At 48.7% G+C, this 21,893-nt stretch overlaps 1 protein-coding gene across 3 annotated transcripts in view; it reads right to left on the bottom strand.

The window, feature by feature from the left end:
• The window catches only part of Adgra1 (adhesion G protein-coupled receptor A1), a 36,711-nt gene that overhangs the window by 1,368 nt on the left and 13,450 nt on the right, over positions 1-21,893 (bottom strand). The window contains exons 5-7 of one of the 3 annotated variants that reach the window (XM_055608942.1): positions 21,659-21,782; positions 17,536-17,681; positions 935-1,033 (exon numbers count right to left, since the gene is read on the bottom strand). In XM_055608942.1, coding sequence (XP_055464917.1) covers positions 935-1,033; positions 17,536-17,681; positions 21,659-21,782 — 369 coding nt within the window. Of the gene's footprint in view, positions 1-934; positions 1,034-17,535; positions 17,813-21,294; positions 21,299-21,658; positions 21,783-21,893 lie in introns of those variants that run through there. The other 2 variants (XM_055608943.1, XM_055608944.1) reach the window with 2 other exon arrangements.

The raw sequence follows: 21,893 nt of genomic DNA, 5'->3' as shown, positions 1-21,893 counted from the left end.
CGATGGGTTTCCTACAAGGGAGTATTTATTTATTTATTCATCCATATTTTTTGTTTTTCGAGGCAAGGTCTCTCTGTGTAGCCTTGGCTGTCCTGGACTCCCTTTGTAGACTAGGCTGGTCTCGAGCTCACAGAGATCTGCCTGCCTCTGCCTCCTCAAGTGCTGGGATTACAGGTGAGCACCACCTTGCCCAGTGAATATTTTAATTTTATGATAAGGAAACACATCGCATCCAAGATTGGTCAGCCATGAGGTTTGGGTAGATGGGAACAGAACTACAGTCTGGATGGATATTTGGAGCCAGCGGGTTAGTTAGCCCTGTGTGGTAGTCCTCAGGAGGGGATGGGGCAGAGGCAGGCCTTGAATGGATGGAGTACAGAGGCCCACTGAGGGAGGCAGGAAATTGCTTTGGGTAAGGAGGGAATGGGTAGAAACAGGTTTTGATGAGGAGGGCATGGTGCCCACTCTGGCTTGAGTGAGAGCTGGCCATCCTGAGATCCTCAGGGGATGCTGAGAATGATGAAGGTGCCATGAGGTTTTGGGCACCTGTAGGGGTGGGACTGGGTCTGTCTCTGCTTCAGGGGATCGCTGTGCTCAGCTGACCTCCTGCTATCTGATCCCAGACTCTAAGGAAAAGCAGGCCTTTTGTGTCTAAGGAAATAGAGTCAGTGGGAAGTTGAGCGTGTTGGGAGAAGAACATGAGTTCACCCAGAGGTTGGCTTGGGAGACACAACATTGGAGTGGCCTTCTGGGGCCTGAGAACCATGGCTTACCACTGGTACCTTGGGGGACAGTCACTAACAAAGGTTGATTATGACAGATGTCTGTGGGCACCTTGCCTGCCCTCCCTCGGCTTAGAGTGTCTGGGATGACCCTTGGAAGAGCGGGGCAGTGCCCCCAACTTTTCACCAGTTCGTACGTAGGGAGTACTCACTAGGCCATGTCCTCATCCTCGGTCCCATAATTTCTGATGTTTGTGGCAGCTGTGACCCCACAGATGATGAAAGGCACCCCTCCGCTGATGAGGTAGAACCTGCCAGAGATCAGAAGGCTGACTTCTTAGGAATGGCCCAAATCCTCCTAGAGAAATGAGGCCATCCTCCTCCTTCTCTGATGCAAAGGGGAGGTGGCTAGATTTCAGGGCCATGCCACCCCTTACTATAGATAAGCATGTATCCAATGGGGGGAGGGTGGTCTGCTCTCCTCCCACTTGCTTCTGGCTGGCAGGGGCTCACTGTGAATCTGAAGACTCAGTGGGACCTCATAGAACCTGGGCTGGGAGCAGGATAGAAGGGGCGCAACCAGTATGCCCATAGGGCAAGGACTATCACTGAGGGTGTTGAGTGGGGCATCCTTATCCTGAAGAAATGTCCTGAGTGCTGGCCCACTTGGGTTCCATTTCGACCTGTCTTCAGCCAGAACCTGGCTCATACCCCTATCCTGGCGGTCAGCAGTGCCCAGTGATCAGGGAGCCACTGTATAGTTAGACTTAGCTTTAGGGTGTGGAGCCTGGCCCCATATCTCTTTGTGACAGCTGGGAGAGTTGCTTGCCTATGAGCTATTCCTGGAGGGCCAGCTGATCACCCTGGCAGGGGTATGCAGCGACCTGGACCTCACCATGGGCCTCAGATGATAGCTTTACTGAGGGTGAGTCAGTGTCTAGCCTACAGGATATCTCCTTTTTGAGTCCAACCCCTTTGAGCATGTATGTCATGGGCTTAGCCTATGCACACACTGGTTCTGGCCTACCGGGTGTGACTGATAGCCTTTCCACTGTGTTGAGACACGGAGGGGCCACCTCAAGGCCAGGTGGGAGAGGATTTCCCTGAGGAAAGGGCTGCTGTTACAGTCACCCTTAGTGGACAGTGTGGCACAATGTCCCCACAAGCACTGTAACTAGGACCCAGATGCAAAGACTGGTAGGAGGGCTTTCCAGGGACACTCGCTATTGGAATTTGAGGATGAAGGTGGAGCAGGCAGTGGATGCCTGTAACTCTAGTTCTTGGAGGGAGGGGAGGGAGAACTGTGAAGTCTGGGGACAGCCTCTAGTGCCACATGGTGAGACCTTACCTGAAAAATAAATAAAACAGGCGCAGTGGCGATGCTCTCTCATAAAAGAGTAACTGAGCTTGTGCTTGGGCGAACTGTACTTGAAGGAAGGTCACGTGACGTTCCCAAGGGTAGTGGGATGCTGCACTGAAAAGAGGTGGGTCCCCAGGAAGGAAGAGTACAAGGAATGCTAAGCTTAGGGTAACTAGAGAAGATTTTCCCCCCTTTAACTTCTTCAAAATATAAGCCGGGTGGCTGTCTGAGTTCAAAGCCAGCCTGGTCTACAAAGTGAGTTCCAGGAACCAGGACTACACAGAGAAACCCTGTCTTGAAAAAAAAAAACAAACAAACAACCAAATATATATATTGAGTGTTAAAACAGACAAGTTTGACAGCCAGTGATTTCACGAATGACACGGGGGAGGTGATACACGTGGCATTTATGACATGAAAGATGAGGTGAAGGTGGACTTGAGTTATAGCATATCTCTGGATGTTTTATGTGAATTTGTACAACTTTATGCTTAGATTGGGCCTTTCAATCTCTCAGGTGGCTGCAAGACACTAATTAATACGCTAAACTTGAAATAAAAATATTATAACAACACATAGGCAGGAAGAAAAGGAGTAATGAAAGAAACCGCACCAGAACAATATCACAAGAGGCAGAAAAAGAAGAGACTAAATGGAGACAGTCTAACCAAGTGAAAAAAGATCAGTTACATTTTGACAGTCTAGATATCCTACTTCGTGGCAGAGATTGTTTGAATAGAGAAAAAAAGAAAGATTCAGCTTGGGACAGTATAGAGTAGACGGGATGGCGGTGGGGGCTGGAAGTGGACCTAGGGGAGGAGTCATTCCTCAGCCGTGTCCTATAAACCAGTGGATCTCAACCTGTGGTTCATGACCCTTTTTGGGTCAAATGGCCCCTTCAGATGGGTCACATATCAGATATTTACCTTATGATTCATAATACTAGCAAAATTACAGTTATGACATAGCAACGGAAATAATTTTATGGTTGGGGTCACCACAACACGAGGAGCTGTATTAAAGGGTCGCGGCATTAGGAAGGCTGAGAACCGCTGCTCTAAGCCAAGGAAGGCTGCTAGGCCAGCGGCAGAAGGGAAAATAGGCTCAGGTAAGACAGGAGTAACACAGGCCTGGGGAAGACATGCCATCTGCATTTGCCAGGGAGGCAGCACGACCACCAAGCAGTGACTGATAGAGGGGTCAAAATGCCAGAACAAAAGCTGATAGACATAGAGAAGAAATAGCAGTTCCCAAATTGTAGTTGGTATTAAAGTTCCTTCAGCAAGAGAGAGAACAACTAACCAAAAGCCAGCGAGGAAATAGAGGCCAAGGACACAGTATTTGAAGAAGTCAACCTCAAGGCTCCTTGTAACGCATCTCACTCAACAGTGTCACCCGTGTAGTCCCCGCTCCAGTGACTGTGGCTTGTCCGCCATGACATCAGGGGCGACCACACATTGCTCTTCCGAATGTGTGGCTCATTCCCCCAAATGAGAGTAGCACCCACACATCTTCGCTCACTGCATGTGGCCCATGCGCCACGGCAACCGTAACATTAACACATCTTCCTCCAGTGTGTGTGTGTGTGTGTGTGTGTGTGTGTGTGTGTGTTCACCATATCATGACCTCTTCATAGTCTCCTCTGATGTGTGTTAACCACCTGTTAACTGTGGTGCCCATGCATCCTACTCCAGAGCCTGTGGCATGCTTACCATGAAAACAGTGGCACCCAAACATCTTTCATTGTGCGGCTGCTCCTGCCGGACAACAGTGGTAAGCACACATCTTCCTCCACTGGGCATGTACTGGTCACCATGATGACAATGGCATCGGCATCCTGCTCCATTGTATTTGGCAGGCTTACCATATTAATTATGGTATTCAAACACCCTCCTTCACTACGTATGTGGCCTGTTCACCATGGCGACAGAGGTATACACACATCCTTCTCTACTCTGGGTGGCTTGTTCACCATGACAACATTGGTGCCCCCATGTACTCTTTTGTTGCATGTGGCATATTCACCATGACAACAATGATGTTCTCCATTGTGTTATGGGATCTTCAATAGGTGTATGTCACGAGAGACTCAGACATTGAGAACATTTGAAATCATGCAGAGCATATTCTCTAACCCCAAATAAATTAGATGAGGAGTTGATAACAATATTATGATCAAGATACCACAAATACTGTGGACTTAACAACACACTTCTAAATCATTTATGGAACAAGGAAGAAATCATAAAGGACCAAGGAGAACCTTAAACAATACCATAGAAAATATAACGTACCCAAATTTCTTGGCTGCAGATATGGTAGCGCTGAAAGAGAAAATTACAGTTTCCAACCTCCCATTAGGAAGAAGAGAGAGATCTAAAATTTAGTGGTCTGAAATTCTACCTTAATAAGGTAGAAAAACAAAAGCTCAAGGTAGGCCCCAAGGTAACTACCTGATGAGGATGGTAAAGACGAGAGAAAAATGATGAAAACTGGCTCCTCTATAGCAAAAAAGCAAGTGATGCTATAAACTCTTAGACTAAGAGAGAAGAAGGGCTGGTGAGGTGGCTCAGTGGGCAAAGGACCTTGCCTTGCAAGCCCAAGTTTGATGTCTAAAACCTGAATAATAGCCTAATAACCTCCACACAATACCATGCTGTTTGTACCCCCTATTGTGCAACACAAGAGGCTAATAAACTAATTAAAATATTGTATGGGAAGATTAATTTCTAGCCTTAAGAAAGAGTTATTGTTATACACTCTACAGAAACACTGCAAAAATAAAAGGGGTATATAGTGAATAACTGTGTGCCAATAGATCCAGTAACTTTGATGAAATGGGTATATTCCTTGGAAAAAATGAAACCAAAGCATTAGAAAATCTTGCTGGGATTGATACCTGAAGGCAAAGGGGAAATCAATTCTCTCCAGTGGAGTGTCCCTGGGTATATCAGCCACACTCCAGGCAGGCCCCTTGCCCAAGAGTACTTGGCTAACACAAAACTCCATGGTAGGCCTTTTTTTTTGGGGGGGGGGTGGACTTTTTGTTTCATTTTGTTTTGGCATTTTTTGTGTCTTATTATTTTTCTCATCTGTTTTGATTTTCATTTTGTATCTTTTTCTTTTCAAAGTTGGGTATGTAGGAAGGTAGGGAGAATCTGGGGGAAGTTGAGGAGGGGAAAATATGGTTAAATATATTGTACAGAAAACAAAGAAAAGAAGAGAAAAAAATCTTGCTGGGTCTGATGGCACATATCGCCTCTTGAAGGCAGAGACAGGAGGATCTCTGAAAGTTCAAGGCTAGCCTGGACTACATAGCAAGACTTTGTCTCAACAACAACAACAACAACAAAAAATGCAATCTTTCTCAACCAACCAATTAATCAACCAACCAAGTCACTAACAAACCAACCAACCAACCAACCAACCAAACAAACAAACAAACAAACAACCATCCAACCAACTAACAAACCAACCAATTAACCAACCAACTGATAAACTAGCTAACCAACCAAAACTCAAGCCAAACTGAAACAAACTTTACTGTGTTATGTCTAATAAAAACTGACTTTTAACATCTACACACCCACTGGGCTTCCTGGTAGGGTATCATGTAAGCTTGATAACATGGTAAAGAGGGGAAGTTGGCAGACAAATTTTGATCACTTTTGAAGTCAGCAGGACCTGATATCAAAACCAAACACAAGGTGCTGAAGGCGTCTGTTATTTGCACCTGTAGTTCTTTGCAATTAACTCTCTAGTAATGTATAAGTAAATGAAGTCTTCACACTTTATGAAAGTAAGACTGGACTGGTTGTTACTCGTACATATAAGCAATGTAGTTCAACATATCAGCACTGTGGAGAACACAGTGAGATCATTAACTGGATTTAAGAAAGTATCTAGTGGAAATAGCATGCACCCATTCCGAACTCAGGCAACCACCAAGAGAAGACAGTTTCTCCTGTTTATAAGTCACCTGGGAAAAACCTGCACTAGATGAGGAGGAAGGAGAAGGAAGACATATCTCTGTTTGTAGATGATGAGATAGACTGCATGAGAAATTCTGCAGGATCTATGGGACATGTGTGTAAATTTAAGGAGGTGCAGAGTTCACACACAGACACACATTTTTATATTGGGTGATAACAGGAGACCACTGAGAAACAAAATAAAGATGTCATTAAACATCATAAACTCATCACAGTCACAGCCTCAGAGGATTTTCTTCTCATGAAAGTTGAAAAATGGATTCTAGAGTTATCTGGGAGTACAAACAGACTGTCCATCTTGAAGGACTCAGAAGAATCCCCAGGACTTCCAGATTCTTGACATGACAGGACATGGGGCCAAAAACATTCTGAGCCAACCATATCTGATACAAAAGGCTGAACACTGGAGTGGATTTCTTTTCCTGCGGTGTTCTGCTTGCAGAGTAGATGCTAGGCAAGCACTCTACTACCTAGTCACCACACTCCAGCCCTGACTGGTCTTGTTCATCTCAGGCACTAAGCCAGGCAGAGTCACTGTGTGATGGAAAAAAAATATCACTCATAGAGGTGCCTAGGGCCAGACATAAGGACACTTCTGGGACTTCTTTTTGCAAAAGTTGTCAAACCTAAAGCAAAATGAATAAAAAAAGTGAGTAGATAAATAATAAAGTGACAGGTGATTAAGAAGAGCTCACCCATGTGCCTGATATGAAGAGCCACCGCAGCAGACTGCTAGCTAGCAACATAGCTCGCACAGAGGCCATGCTACCTGCAGCAGGACACACTCCTGCGCCTCCTTAGCCTCGGGTAGCACCACCCTGTGGATGGGTGGCTGAAGGTCATTATTGCTACCCCATGGTTATCACCCCCTTGCTTTTCTTGATTGCCTTCTCATTGAATACACTCATGGTTTATCATGATGTGCATAGCCTCCCATAAACTTAGTCTTTCTAGAATGGGCTCCAATGGCTACCTAGGTGGATGGTCAAATTCTCTGCCTGCATCTGCTGCGGCTCAGTGTGTACGTGTGAGCACTACTCACTTCCGAGTAAGTGAGTTTCACACAGTGGGGAGGCCCTGCAACCAGACACGGTTGAGCAGTTTCGGGGTGTATGTGAGGTCTGCAGCACCCTCAGAAATGCACAAAGGTAAGGCAGACGATGGATGGATATGTGTGTGAGGGGTGGATAGCCAAGAGGGTAGGTTAGACAATGAGAGCAGGATGGATAGATGAAGGATGATGGACTGTAGCAGTGGACGCACAGGTGGGGGGCAATAGCCGTGGAGGGTGACAAGGCAGTGCAGGGTGGTACAGCAGAGGACTAGGACGGGGTGGGAACAATTGCCCTTTAGCTTTGTATGTATGTGAAGGCTCTCGTCATGAACTGTGTTGTGGAGGTGGAAGAAGGCCACTCTCTTAGCAGTAAGTGCCTGTGCAGTGGAATTGCCTAAAGACTATGGTGCACACCTGTCATAATTAGCTTCAGCTGTCAACTTAAGACAAACCTAGGGACACCTGGAAAAGAAAACCTCAGCTGCAGAATTGCTTTGATCAGGCTAGCCCGTGGTCACTGTTGGAGGACTTCTTTATCACTAATTGATGTAGGAGGGGTCACATCACTGTGGGCAACGTCATGTCTAGCCAGGCAGGCCTGGGCTGCATAAGAAAGGTAGCTGAGCAAGCCAGGGTGAGCAAGCCAGTAAGCAGCATTCCTCCCCGCGGTCTCTGCTTTATTTCCTGCCCCCCCCCCCCAGGTATCTGCCCTGCTTCTCTTTACGACAAACTGTAACCTGTAAGACAAATAAACCACCTCTCCCACCCCCCCAAGCCGCTTTTGGTCAGTGTTTTATCACAGCGACCAAAAGCAAACCAGGACACCACCAGGCAGCAGGAGCCCCACTCTCAAAGAGACTCATCTGAAGTGCTGAAGGCCAGTGCGGTGCCATGGGAGAGAGCTGCGTGGGGCTAGGTGGGAATCTGGCTGGAGCGGGGCTCACCGACCTCCTAAATTCTGGTATGAGCTGCAGCAGGTGGGCTGTAATTTAGCTCCATGCCATCCGGTCTCGAGGTCCTCCAGTGCAGGGGAAGAGCAGCCTTCCCAGCCACCGACTGTGAATAACGTCTCCCTTCTGAGTAGAGGACAGGGACATTGGAGGAACCTGTTTCCCAGGACAAGGTCTGCAGCACTGCAAAGGCAGCAGTGGACAGTGCTGAGTGGCCCTGGTGGCACCCACAGCAGTCTCCAAACTCCAAGTAATAACTAAGAGGCACTTTGGGGCACTAATTCTCTTTGACTCCCCTGGGTCCTGCAAAGGAGACTATATTTCTTGCCTCATGGCTGCCAAGAGTCTGCACATCTGGGGGTACCTTGTGGCTGGAACCTCTAGATATCACAGGGAATATGACTGCCCTCCCATTCAGAATGAGGTCTCAGGCTTCCCTATGTTTAGAACAGGGACTTTTTGTGCCTCCACCAACCAGAGAAAGAGCAGAGAGTCCCTGTGTATGATGTCAATCAGCTGGCTCCAGAGAACCAGGCACTGGCGTCCCTCTAGTGGCCAGCAGCAAGCTGTGGACAAGCCTGTTTGGGGTGGACCTCCCCATAGCCCCTGGCCAGCATGGGCTTAGCTCCGCATCTCCTATAGATAGAACAGCCACTCTTTCCTCACAAAGGCCTTGATGAGAAAATGTTAGGGTTGTCCTTAGGGAATAGTAAGGTAGTGACAAAGACCTCAGAGGCCGCTGAGCAGCATGTATAAGAAGCCTATAGTCCTCATGGCTCAGCCTCTTACCCTGGCGAGATCTTTTGCAGTACTTGTCCAGGCCTTTCCCCAGCTGGTTGCCTCATCCATGCCAAGCTTCCACCTCTACAGTCTTCCACATACCCGCTCCCACCCAGAGAATCTGTTTTGTCACACCACTGTCCTGTATACATGACGGTCTTTCCACAAAGGTGGAGTCCAACCTCACTGACCCCATAGAGCTAGACAGTACCTCCATGCAGTGGCTTCTAATGGGTGGCACAGGCTCCAGTTACATTCCCTGGTGAAATTAGGTACTGCTGAAGACCAGCTACGGGGGCTCTGTAGGGTGTGTGGCTTTCAGTGCTTTCTCTAAGTCTAAACGTGAGCCTGCACCGAGCTAGCACATTAGGGCTAGGGAAGACGGCTTGCCAGGAAGTGGCCCCATTTGTGTGACGCTATCACAGAGTAAGTCTGGCCACCAGCTGAGGGAAGGGCTGAACCAAAGCCAGAAACCGGGGAGTTGTTCCGGCTCGGTGTGGAAGGAAATCTGCAAAAAAACTTTCAGATTGCAATCTTAGAAAGCCAAGGGGAGGATAACTGGGCTTTACCTGTGTGGGATTTCTAGCGTGTGGGAGGCACCATGCTGCGTAATGGTGCAGACTAGTGGGCAACTCGATGATGGAAGAGCACTCTTGTTCATAACAGCAGTAGGAAAACTCATGAGCGAGCTGTGCTTGGAGATCCACCCAAGACAGGTTCTGTCTAGGGCTTGCTGCTGGGTACTGGAGGCCAGCCAGTGCCTGGCTGTCTAGAGCCAGTTGAGCTGACACCCTGGTTCTGAACATAGGCCAGCCCGAGACCCCATTCTGAATGGGAAAGTAGTCACATTCCCCATGCTATCTAGAGGTTCCAGACACAAGGTACCCCGTGACGCTGCAGACGCCTGGCAGCAACGTGACAAGAATGACAGGTTTGCTCTATTCAAGGCAAACCTATGGTTTCCCCCAGAGCCTCAAAACCCAGAGGAGTCAGAGAGAAATAGTGCTTCTGCGTTTCAGTTATTACTTGGAGATTGGAGACTGCTGTGACTCCCACCAGGGTCACTCAGCACTGTCCACTGCTGCCTTTGCAGTGCTGCAGACCTTGTCCTGGGAAACCGGTTCTTCCAATGTCTCTGTCATCTATGCAGAGGGGAGACGTTATTCACAGTCGGTGGCTGGGAAGGCTGCTCCTTCCCTGCAGAGTTCCAGCTCCAAGCTCACACCACAGCTACAGCTTCGGCCTTGCCCTCCTTCCTGGCTTGCCTGCAGTGTCAGGCTCTGTCAACAGAGGGTGTCAGAGGCCGCCGAAGGCGCCTCTCCACCAGGCCAAGGCTCTGCTTGCTGCATTTGCATCCATCACCAGGCAGGAGGCTGGACTGTTGTAGAGCCCCCCCTCACTCAATGACAGCTGTCTGGGCCACGGACCTTTGCACCTGTGCACCTTTGCACAGTGCCTGCCCTGTCCTCTTCCCAGGCACCCACCTGTCCTCCTGGCTGCCATGAGTAGTAGCTGACGGTCACAGTCTCTTCACTGGGGTCTGATTCCTGGCTTGTCTCGAGGAGGCTCCAGACACATTCTTTTCCAGAACTTTCTCTCATGTCATGCCTCCCTAGCATCACTTTTTGATAATGCAGAGCTTCCTCTGAAGGGAGGCTTCTGTCCTCTGAGGGTTTCAGCCTTGGCCAATAGGGCACCTAACAACTCTGGGCCTCTTATGAGTCAGCAGCCTACTGGACAAAGGGCAGATGCACCTTGAATTGTCTAGCTTGGTGTCAGGCCCCCTCCTTTCCCGGTGACAGCTTCTGGAATGGAAGGTGGAAACTGAGTTTCAATAAAGCCCTAGTCAGATCCCAGTATATCAAAGGAAGAGGAAGAGAGGGCCTCAAAAGACTAGCCTTTGGACATAGAAGTTCCGGGGATAGAAGTTCATATGAATAGGGAGGTGGGACTGGGAAGCCTGAGAATATGGGAGGCAGCAGGGCTTGAGCAACCACAGTACTATATAAATCCATCTTGCACAGTGAGATGGAATGGTGAGCCATATTGTGGATGGTTACATAATGGACTATAAAGAATGATGTGCAAGAGAAAAACATGATAAAAATAAAATAATGAAATGACCCCAAGATTCCCAGCCTAGGTTCAGACACACCAGTACAAGGGTTTTAAACTTTGGTGGCAAACCACAGACAAGGGGCATTTTAAAATTAGGCCAGGGGGACTAGGGGCTAGACAGGCATGGAAGCTCCTCCCACCTGTAGGCCACACATCCCCACACATTCATCTCACATTCATCCCATATGCTTGGGGGAAAAAGAAAAAGAGTCTAACCAGTGACGTGTGGGAACTCCCAAAGGAAGCTTTGTCCTCCTACTCTGTAGTCCTCTGTGGGCTCGTGTGGTGGTACTTTTACGTCAACTTGGCACCACCTGGAATCATTTTAGAAGAGGGGACCTAGAGGCAGGAGCTGATGGAGAAACCATGGAGGAGTGCTGCCTACTGGCCTTTTCCTCATGACTTGTTCAGCTTGCCTTCTTACCCTGGACTACAAGCCCAGAGGTCGCACTGCCCATAGTGAGCTGCCCTTACCCCATCAATCATCAACCAAGAAAACGCACTGCAGGCTTCCCCACAGGGCAGTCTGGTGGGGGGTATTCTCTCAATTGAGGTTCCCTCTTCCAAAATGACTGGGATTATTTTATTGTTGTTTTTATCATGTTTTTCTCCTGCATACCATTGTATGTTTTTTTTTTTTTTAATGGTCCATTCCATCTCACAATATGGCTCACCATTCCATCTCCTGCAAGGCTCAGGAAGTTCTTGTAACTTACAAGATTCACAGGCTATAAAAGCAGTAACAGTTGTTGGGGAGACTCCAAACAGGCTGAACTAAGTTCCAATCGTTTAGAGAGTTCTAGAGATAGCAGCTTTCTCTTCTGAGCCCTCACTCATGCTTGGGTGGGCTTTGGTGACATACTTGCCTTCGAGTCACCCATGTTCCTGTAAGCAACCCCTCCCTCACCTATTATTCTGCAAGTAACCCCAATAAACTTGTTGATTCATTAAGCAAGGCCACAGTGGAATTGTTTCTTTGGTCTGTTGGTGTCCTCCCTGTGATAATGGGAATTTTTTAAATGTCCTCCTAGAAAAAGTTACACATCATATACCAGCTCCTGGTTCTCACTGGCCCTACTTCATGGGTCTTCTGCACTTACAAGTGCAGAAGGCCCTTCCCTGTGTCCTTTTGCAAAGAGGTACCATGTCACAATGGTGGCTGATTCGGAGTCCTAAGTCCTGGCTTGCTTTGATGACGTGTGACTGTGGGACTCTGAACACTCATGTGTCCTTGCTGGTCACTTCTTATGTGTGTGTGTGTGTGTGTGTGTGTGTGTGTGTGTGTGTGTGTGTGTTGGGGGAAAGTGCACTAATGTGATCCAGCCGTACCTTCGGTGTGGTCGGCTGTGGATCTACTAACAGTGTTGTGACCTAGAGCTCAGGATGTCCGTTGTGAGTTGTGGAAATAATGTTTGGCTAAGCTGAGTGCTTCCACATCAGCAGAGACCCTGTGCATGTGGCTTGGCATGGCTTGGCACCTCCCATGGGCTGGATGGGCTATGCTCAATCCTGCTATCCCTCTCACCTTCCTTCTCTTCAGTGTGCCTCCCATTCTGCCCCTGTGCTAGGGCTATTCAAAGTCTCCCTCCTATCGGGAAAGCCAGACTGTCTTTGTCAGAGACCTTCAGTTCCCTAGCTTAGGCCCCAGGACTCTCTTTCTTGAGACTCTCTGCTCCTGGGCTTTCCTAAGGGTTTTCTTGGTTACAAGTAGTTTCTTAACCCCCCACCCCCCCGCCCAAGGCTTGAGATAGAGCTAAGGAAGGGATGTGAACCTTATTAAATCCACAGCTGTGTCTGTGCCAGAGACCGCTATCAAGGCTATGGGCCTACTGCATGATGGGTGATTTATGCTCAGGGTCCTCAACCCCTGTACTCTCTAGAGATTGCAGTTCCCACTAGCACATAACAACACAATTCCACACCCCACTCTCCTCTTCCCACTCCAAAAAAGGAAGCTAGTGGCAAGTCAAGGCACAGCCTACACTTACCCAGAGGTAAGATGTACACCTACCTACTCTCAGCTGATTTTCTGCCCCTTCCCTGGCCATGGAACCACTGGACACACACAGAATTTTCTAAACATGATAAAGAAATGAGACTTGTGTCTTGACTGTAGTAAAAATCTCTCCACAGAGTCTGAGCAGCTGAAACTTCACCATCCACTATGAGCAAGCCAGAAATGTCTTCATTCCAAATCATCACTAAAAGAAAAATCTCCACACATTTCTGGGCAGTTTTTTTTTTCTCCTGTCTTCTAATATCTAAGGACATGTGAATATTAAACCACACACTCTTTTAGTAACCGAAGATCAAGAAAGGAACCACAAGGAAAACTAGAGACTTATTTTAAAATGAGAGAAAAACCATACAATATGCCTTTGGGACCTGGCAACGCCACATGCAGAAAAACCTACAGCTATGAAAAAGTCACTTCAATTAAAGATTAATCCTATGATTTCACATGGCTTGGAAACTAGGAAGAATGAAGAAGGGCAAACCAAACCTGTTCACACAGAAGGAAGGACAGAGCAGAGATGACAAAATAGAAAGAGAGAGAAAGAGAGAGAGAGAGAGAGAGAGAGAGAGAGAGAGGATACACCAACAGCTGGTTCTTTAAAATGCTCAATAAACCTGGCACTAAGAGGGGAGATAAGACCAGTACTGACTTGGAGGCTAGGCCAGAGCAGTTAGACAGATAGAAGGAAGGACAGGCGTACAGACTGACATGGGAGAAGCAACTCTGTCCTTGGGCACACAGTCATTACATGCACACAACTCCTGAGAATTAACCAAAAACCTTTGGAACACAAGATCCACACACTGAAACTGTTGTATTTCTATAGGCAAGCATGGGGGCGATTAGAAATAAAAATTGAGAATATAACAATTTATGTTAATAGTAACTTTTTTTATTTTTGAATCAAAGTCTCACTCTGTCATCTCTGCTGGCTTGGAACTCACTATGTACTCCAAGTTGGTCCTGAACTTTGTGAGAATCCCTTTGCTTTGGCCTCCTGAATGCCAGTAGTATAGGCATGAGCTGCCACACCTGGCTATAGCAATGTTTAAAAGGAAAAAAAAAACCTTTAAACAGTGTAAACAAGGAGGCCCCATCTTCTGTGTTGCAGATTACAGGAGATTCTGGGGAAATCAAAGATTTCCTTACACAGAAAGGAGGCTATGTCTGTAGACTCATCCCTGTGAAAATGACAATGCTTCTTTACACGATCTGCAGGCCGTATCATTCCCACTGCAGGCTGAGCTGAAAGGACCTGACAGACTGCCCAAGGCCAGAGCTACGAGCTTGTGTGAGTACCTGACCTATCCCTGCACTGAGTTTTGGTCTCTGATGACTTGGCGTCTGTGACATAAGCTCCATGTCCGAGCATCCACCCTGCTATTGAGGAAGAGATCTGGGTTGCTGCTTCTCCACATACCTGGGGCCATTCTCTGAAGGCTTGGCTGAACATGGGCTGCTCAGGGTGTCCCTTAATCTTCTGTGAGTGTGCACACACATGTATACATACTCAAATGCACATCTTGAGATGTGAGGGGAGATGAGACCAGGTGAAACACTATCTTAAAGTCACAGAAACCCCACTGAGAGTCTAGATTTTTGCTGTTGTTGTCATGGAAACCACCAACCTCCATCACGGTTGAGAAGAAAATACTTGGTTTCAACCTTGACAATGAGGCCCACTCATTTTCTCTCTGCTGGACCTCAGTGGATCCCTCTTTCCTTGAAGCAGCCCTAACACACATGAGGGGGCTCTAGGGAGCTAGAACCCTCTGTCCTCATGTTGTCACCCAGTGACATCATACCCAGCACTCACACAGAGGGTCTCAGGCTTGCACAATACCCATTGCCTAAGTCCTACGAATCTTCTTGTTTTCAAAGTTTCTCCAGGGTGGGTGCGTGCCCCCCAAGGTGAGCAGGAAGTGTGTTAAAACACCGAGACTGCAGTGTTGCCCCAAGGAAGGGAAGGTTGCTGGAAATGTGGAAAGCTCCAACAGCGTGTCCTGGGATCCCCCAGAAGCCCATGCAGGCAGTTCTGTTAGTACTTTCCTTGGAAACCTGCAGGCTAGGCTGGCCACGTGGCCTTTGCACACAGGAAAGAGCTCATCAGCTGCACCCACGGGATTTGGCTGTTCTGCCTGTGGTGGTGCAGGGTCCTGTGAGAAGGGATGCAGGCATTATGTCCAGAGAGCGGTTAGGCAGGACATGAAGCTGGTGGGACTTTGGGAGCTCTTCTTTTCTGGGACTGTGCAGTTCCTAGACATCTGGAATTGACTTCAGTGGATGTCGATGTGTGCTTTTGTGTTTGGGGATGCGGGCAGGATGCAAGCTCAGAGAGATGCCCAGTGTGACGTCTCAGGGAGTGACACCTGAGTGACATGCTGGATTAATTAAGGAGGGCATGTTAGAGGCTGTGGGGCCAGAGATGGAGGGTGCATCAGTCAGTGTTCTCTAGAGCAACAGAACCGATAGGATGTATGTATATATGTATATACTTAAGGTTATTGTGTTTGATAGCAATACAAAAAAAGATTCATTAGATTGGCTCACACAATCAAGGCTCGGCAGCCCAACAATGGCAGTCTGCATGCTGGAGAGGAAGACGGCCCCCTACAGGCTTAGTTCAAGAAGCTGGAAGCCTTAGAACAAGAGGGACCAGTGATGCCTCAGAGTGAGGCTGAAAACATGGAAGTTCCCTGAAGAGTAACTGCTGTGAGAATGTTCAAATTCTAAAGAAGATGGAGTCTGGAATCCATGGGCTATGGCAGCCAAATATAGATGTACCCTCCCAGGAAGCATGAGGTTTGTACATGCTGGCTGGTGTCCTCCTTTCCTCATTGTATTCCATTTGGGCCCCGGCCTAATTGGATGCTGCTGCTCAGATTCAAGGCGGGCTTTTCCTGCATTATCTATCCAGCCATCTCTGGAATTGTCTTCATAGACACACCCAGATGTATTTTTCTGGTCTCAGGACTCTCTCAGTGCAGTCATGTTAACAATGAAGATCAAGTGTCAGAGGGCCCACTATGGGGTCTGAGATGAAAGGCTCCCTGCTTCCTTCTTAGCCTCTCTGAGAAGGGTCAGGCACAGCAATTCCCTTACCAGCCCCAGGTCAGGCCAGACATCAGCCAGAGGGAAGCAGGCCCTTAGTGGAGATTGACACCCCTTGTAATGCCTGAATCTGCACCTCCGAATGATGCTATCCTGCAGAGCGTGTGAATCTGCAGAGGCCACACAAATGCATGTGTAGACAACACGCATCAACAGGAGTTATGTACCTGTGGGATGGGTGTTCCCATTTGTATGCAGAAGGCATACACCTACACATGCATATGCATGGTGTGCCCTTAGAGGGAGTACGTATATCAGGTATGTATACCAAGCTATATGTAAGCTAGCCATGAGGGAAGGGGCTGGGGGAGTCAGGGAGAGTCAGACACGCTACTGACCTGGGATCCTAGCCCCAGGGGCTGTCCTAGCACCATCAGGTCCTGACAGGACCCTCAGGCTTGTGGAACCTCAGTGGCCTGCAGGATAGGCAAGGCCTGCTTTATATAGGGTGGCGCCTATACCCAGAGTCTCCTAGGTAAGCTACTCTGAGTCTGGATTTTGCCGACTGTAGTGTTGGTCTTGAGCAAGTGACAAAGCCACAGGGTTCCTATTGCCGACTGCTGTCTACTATGGTTACAGTCATATTCTCATCCAAAGTAACTTTCAGTTGCTTTGCAGCACAGCTGTTTTCCAAGGGAAGTGGGAGGGCCCCTGCAACTTCCTAGATGGGGTAGTTCTGTAGTTTCTCTGTCTCTGACCCCGGTAAGACAGAAGCAACTGTCTCCCTGCCTTTGCCCTCAAAGGCTGTTTCCATGGTGCCAGAATACCCATGGTTCCAAATCTGCTGAAAATTCTCTCCAAGGAGAGGTCGTAGTGGACATAGCTTGAGCAGAGTCTCCTTTCCCAACAGGCCAGTGCACTGTGACCATGAAGTTAGTGATAGAATGTGAGAAGGTTTTCTATTAGCTAAAGGCAGATGCCTTAGTGTCACCAAGACCAGGAAGTAAACCAGAGCCACAATTGCCCAGTTGCCAGATGTGTTTACCCCAGGGTGCATGAGTGCTTTCTACCAGGAAATTGGCAGCTCAGTGGCCCATGCAATATAGGGACACAGACTAGCCACTCTGCAGCCAGAGATGCCATGGCAGTGCTCTGTCCTTCAAGTTTCCCCAGGCCTACCTTAGGTCTCTATCCCTATATTAGCCTCACCCCCATGGCTGAACCCATCTTACCCCAGGACTTTGCTCTACTCCCGCATGTTACTCCTGGTTCCCCTATTTAGCACAGTGTCTCCCAATTCCTGACCCCCAGACCCCTCACACCCACCCCCATCATTACTGTGCCATCTCCTACCTCTGTCCAGCCCCTAGGACACGTATGCAGGCCTGGAGCCTGGTGAGAAAGGTTTGCAGGAAACATAAGCAGTATTCTCCAGGCCCATGAGTTTCATGGGCTCAGGTGGTAGAGGGGCCCATGAGCATTCTTGGATACCTGAGCAAGGGCTGCTTGGCGTACGGTGGCTGGTCCACACCTGGGCATGGCAGGGCCTTCTTGGTCACCTGTTTGTAGATGTTCCTGGCAGTCACCCCGATCCACAGCATGGTAGAAAGCGTAGAATAGTGCAGTGCAATGCCCACCTGGGAGGGGAGAATGTCAGCCAGCCACCTCCTCCAGCCACCTGCCCCAGCACAGCACAGCAGACTCCTTGTGTGCAGCCCAAACTTTCTGGGCTATGTGTGTGCTGAACCCTGGCAGCTACTCTGCAACTCTTTAGGGACAATAAAAAAAAAAGTGAGTCCAGCAGGACAGGTAGGTAATGGGTCAGGGGCAACTATTTGCCATGTGTGTGAGCCTGTGGGAAGCTTGGGGTTTGCATACTGGTTCCCCCCCCCCCCACAGACATCTGCAGGATGTCTGTGCCATCCTGACGTATGGGCTCTGGTGCACACACCTACCTGTGAACCCTGGCCCCACTCTGGGCACCCCAAGTGGAAGGCAGACACAGCTTCACAGCAAGGCTCCCAACATGCATTCACCGTGGCATTGAATTTAAGGAAAGGCACCTCAGGGATGAGGCTCTCATAACCCACCCTTTCACGTCACAGTGACTCATTGCTATGGAAACAGCCGCTGGAGCTGGTCCCAGCCAGCACTTTTACGCTAGCTAATTACGCATTCTGTACTGCTTCATCTCCATCTGATTCCATAAAATAAGGCTACCTTTGAGGTACTAACCTGACATTTTGAAATGACAAGTAAAATATTGCTATAATCGGAAAGGACATAAATGTTTAAGGAATACAGAGATTTCCCGAATAAAGCTAACATCGCGCCATTATAATGATTTATCAAATCCAGAGTTCAATTTTTACTTATGAGCAAACGCTATAATAATTGATGAGGATTTGAGGCGGGGTGGGGGTTAGAGAGATTGAAAAACTGTTTATAGTTTCAGATGGCTTTGTAGATACAGTGCAGCATGTCTTGTGAGTTTGGCCTTTTCTGGGCTTTGCTACTGCTCAGGTAAGATGGGCCACTTGGACACCCCAGCCACACTGTGCTCACCTCTCCTGGATGAGAGTAGGAGGCCATGAGCCTTGATGGCAAGAACTGTCTGTCATCTAAGAGTTCAATGCAAAGGCAATCAGAAAAGGGGAGGGCAGCCATAACTTGGAGGAAGGTTTGCAGTGTGGCTGTCATTGTCACATACAAACAGAAACGTCAGACTCACCCTCAGAGGGGCTCCTGATTTTCGGCCTTGAGACAGTGGTCTAGGGCCCTGCATTGGGTGGGAGCAGTACTGGGAGGAGAGAGGGAGAGGAGGACTGTCTGTTTCCTCCCTTAAGCTGAGTCTCCTCCAGGCTGTATGATCAGGGAGCAGGAGAGGTGTACAAAGGCAGGCTTTGTCTCTTAAACACCAACTGGAGGCAGAATGCGTAGGGAGGTCAAGGGATGCCGCTTGGCTTCCAGACAGCATGTGCTATTGAAAGGAAGAAGCCGCCAGGACACCCTCCCTTGCTTCCGGACCCAGGGCCAGCGCTGACGCACATTCATTATGTGGGACTAACGGCAGCCGTCTGCTTTGTTTATGATGTCACTTAGTACTTTAATGAGACTCACGGTCATCTTTCTGTTGCCATGACAACTGTCTGTTCTTGCCAGCTATCCAGAGCTCTGGACCACTTCTCCTGGTTGTTCTGTGATGATGCTGAGCTTGGATGGGGAGGGGCCGGGACTCCCGTACTCAGTCACCTGGTTGCTAGTCAGAGTGGGGACACATCTGGCTTTCAGTGGACTAGACTTTAACCTGCTCCCCTCAGGTATCTCCCTCTTAGCAGATGCTGAGTGAGCCAGGCTAGCTTCTGACATGCCAGGCTGCTGGTTAAAACGAGCCTGGCCTCTGGCTCACGGAGGCCTCAGAAGCGATAGACACCCTCACTTCTGCTTACAGGCATGGCGATATTGAAAAATGTCCTGGTGTCGGGGAGGTTCTCACCTGGGGTGTTTTGTGGGAACTTCACCCCCTACCCTTTAGTTATTGTTTATCCTGTGTTCTCCCTCTGCCCACTTTCCTGCCCTTGCAGCAGTTCAGTGTCTCCAAAACCTCACCTGCCTTGTGGCTGTTTTGGCCCTTAGTCTGCTTCTCTCAACATAGCCTGGCAAGATGTGTTTCCACCGGTCCCACACCCCTGACATTGCCTGTGCCTGGCAGGTGTGTTGCCAAGAGAGGGATGAATAGAGGCTGGCCATCTCAGGGAAAGCCCAGGAGACCAGGAGGTGTCTGTTTGCTGCAGTTCACCCTACTCCGGCACACAGGGACCTGTCCATCATCAGGAGTCCCAGTGTTGTCACTAAGGCATTCACATCTGAACATGACCCTTACAGATCTTAGCTCAGGGGATATTTCCAGGCCCATTTGTCCCCATCTACCAAAACCTCTCTTCCCAGTGGAATTCTGGAATGCCATGGGTACCTGGCTCCTTGGGGCTTCATGGGGCTGGCCTGTGCCTGGGACCAGCGCTGGATTTCATGGAGGCACTAAGATGATTTTTAGTGACTGTGTGTATGGCCAGCAGGCCCCAGCTCCGCAGCACTTGGTGGCAGAGTGAAGACATAAAGATAACGACCCACTCAATTGCCTTTTCCATGGCTTCTGGGCAGGCCTTTATAGCAGGAGTTAGTGGGATTTTCTAGCTCTCACTGTGGCAGTTTCCAGCTTAACAGAGGCAGTGATGGAGGAAACTGTCTTCTTTCCCTTCCATTCAGGTGTGCTGTACCGCCTCATCTGCTTGTCTGGCCCAGGGTTAGGGTAATGACCTGGCTTCCTGGGGTTGGGTGTGTCACACAGTCATATACATTTGGTGCTCAGGGGATCAGAGCATGAGTGGTGTCTTTGGTGGTATCTTTGAGGTGTGGGCATCATACTCACAGAACACTCTGGGCCTCAAATGGCATCAGTGTAGGGAAAAAAGTAACAGTGGTTGGGTCAGTTTAAGCCTGTCTGAGCTAGGTGGGTCTGGGTAGGACTGGGAAGGAAGGAGGGTGTGTTCTTTTAGCCAGGCTGCTCTGGGAACAGCCTTTTACCCATTGATCTTCAGGCTAAGCCTTGCCTACAGCTAGCTACCCATGCAGGAGGACAGGTCATGGGAGATGCCAGGGAAGTGTTAAAGTGTCACTTGTCATTAATGTAGGTCAAGCAGTCCTCAGGTTGGCTGGGGTCATTTCTGCAGCTGCCAATAGCTATTTGCTCAATTTACAACAGTTAGGGATACCTGAGGACCCATGGTGCTGGGAAGTTGTTGGCTATGAAATGACGGAAACCACTAAGGTTTTTGATAAGTTGCTCTGGGTCCTTGTGTCCCTGCCTGGCCTCACTTGTAGAGCTTATCTGTGGAGAAGGACCAATGTGGTCTCCTTGACCCAGAGCCACAACCCAAAAGGACAGTCCTAGGCTTGGCTTTGAAAGGGGTCTCTCCAGCATCATCTTAGCCATGGGCCACAGGTCACTTCTATTTCCTGGTTTAAGCCAGTCAAACCAGGCCACATATGTGAAGATGATCTGCCTTGTGGTTTGTACTATTCTTTCCCATGATTGGTGTTTCAAAGCTCCCCTTCCCCTAGGAGAGAGCAGAGATGCCGAGATGTTCTGCTTGTTTCATGTGGGACAGAGCCTCATCTGCCATTTGCACCTATGGCTGACAGATCTGCTGGCAAGATGAGGTCAGCACTAAAAGGTCTCACTCAGCCCACCTCAGGGTCCTGTCTCACACACTGGTCTTTGGGAAGGACATCATGCTCCCATTCTTATGAAGATCACCATTTGCTGAGCAGTAGCTGTCTGGGTATGTGGTCCACTAGTCCTTAGACAAGCTGCTCTAGTAAAAAAAAATAAAATCATTTCAAATGGCCAAATGTTGGACGAAACACCCTGCTTCAGATGGAGTAGGATTATATAATGGAGACCCACTATAGAAACCTCACTCTTCCCTTTGGGAGCAACAGCTGAGCAAACACTAAGGTATTATTTTATAAGCAAATTAACATATATCTCTGCTGTGATGAGGAAGCTGGCAAGCACACTTTTGTTTTTTAGCACAGGGAAGGCAGCACTCACCGCTTGGCACAGGATTGGGTGTTTGGTGCGATTGATGCCACCAGCAAACACGGTGAAGGTCAGAGCTGCGTGGAAGCAGAAGTTGAGGAGCGCATGCCGGCCTTTCCGGCTTATCCGGATGGCACTGTGGAAAACAGAGATTTCACATTAAAAACCACTGGGTCAGAGAAGAGCCTGGAAATATCACACTTGTCCATGGTAGGAACAGTGGGCTCTTAGTAGGACTGGGAGCAAC

The sequence above is a fragment of the Psammomys obesus genome, unplaced genomic scaffold, assembly GCF_907164565.1.
Source record: "Psammomys obesus unplaced genomic scaffold, mPsaObe1.curated_primary_1811, whole genome shotgun sequence".
NCBI classification, from domain to species: domain Eukaryota; kingdom Metazoa; phylum Chordata; class Mammalia; order Rodentia; family Muridae; genus Psammomys; species Psammomys obesus.
Note: the sequence above shows the minus strand (reverse complement) of the source record. Positions and strands in the feature narration are given on the sequence as shown.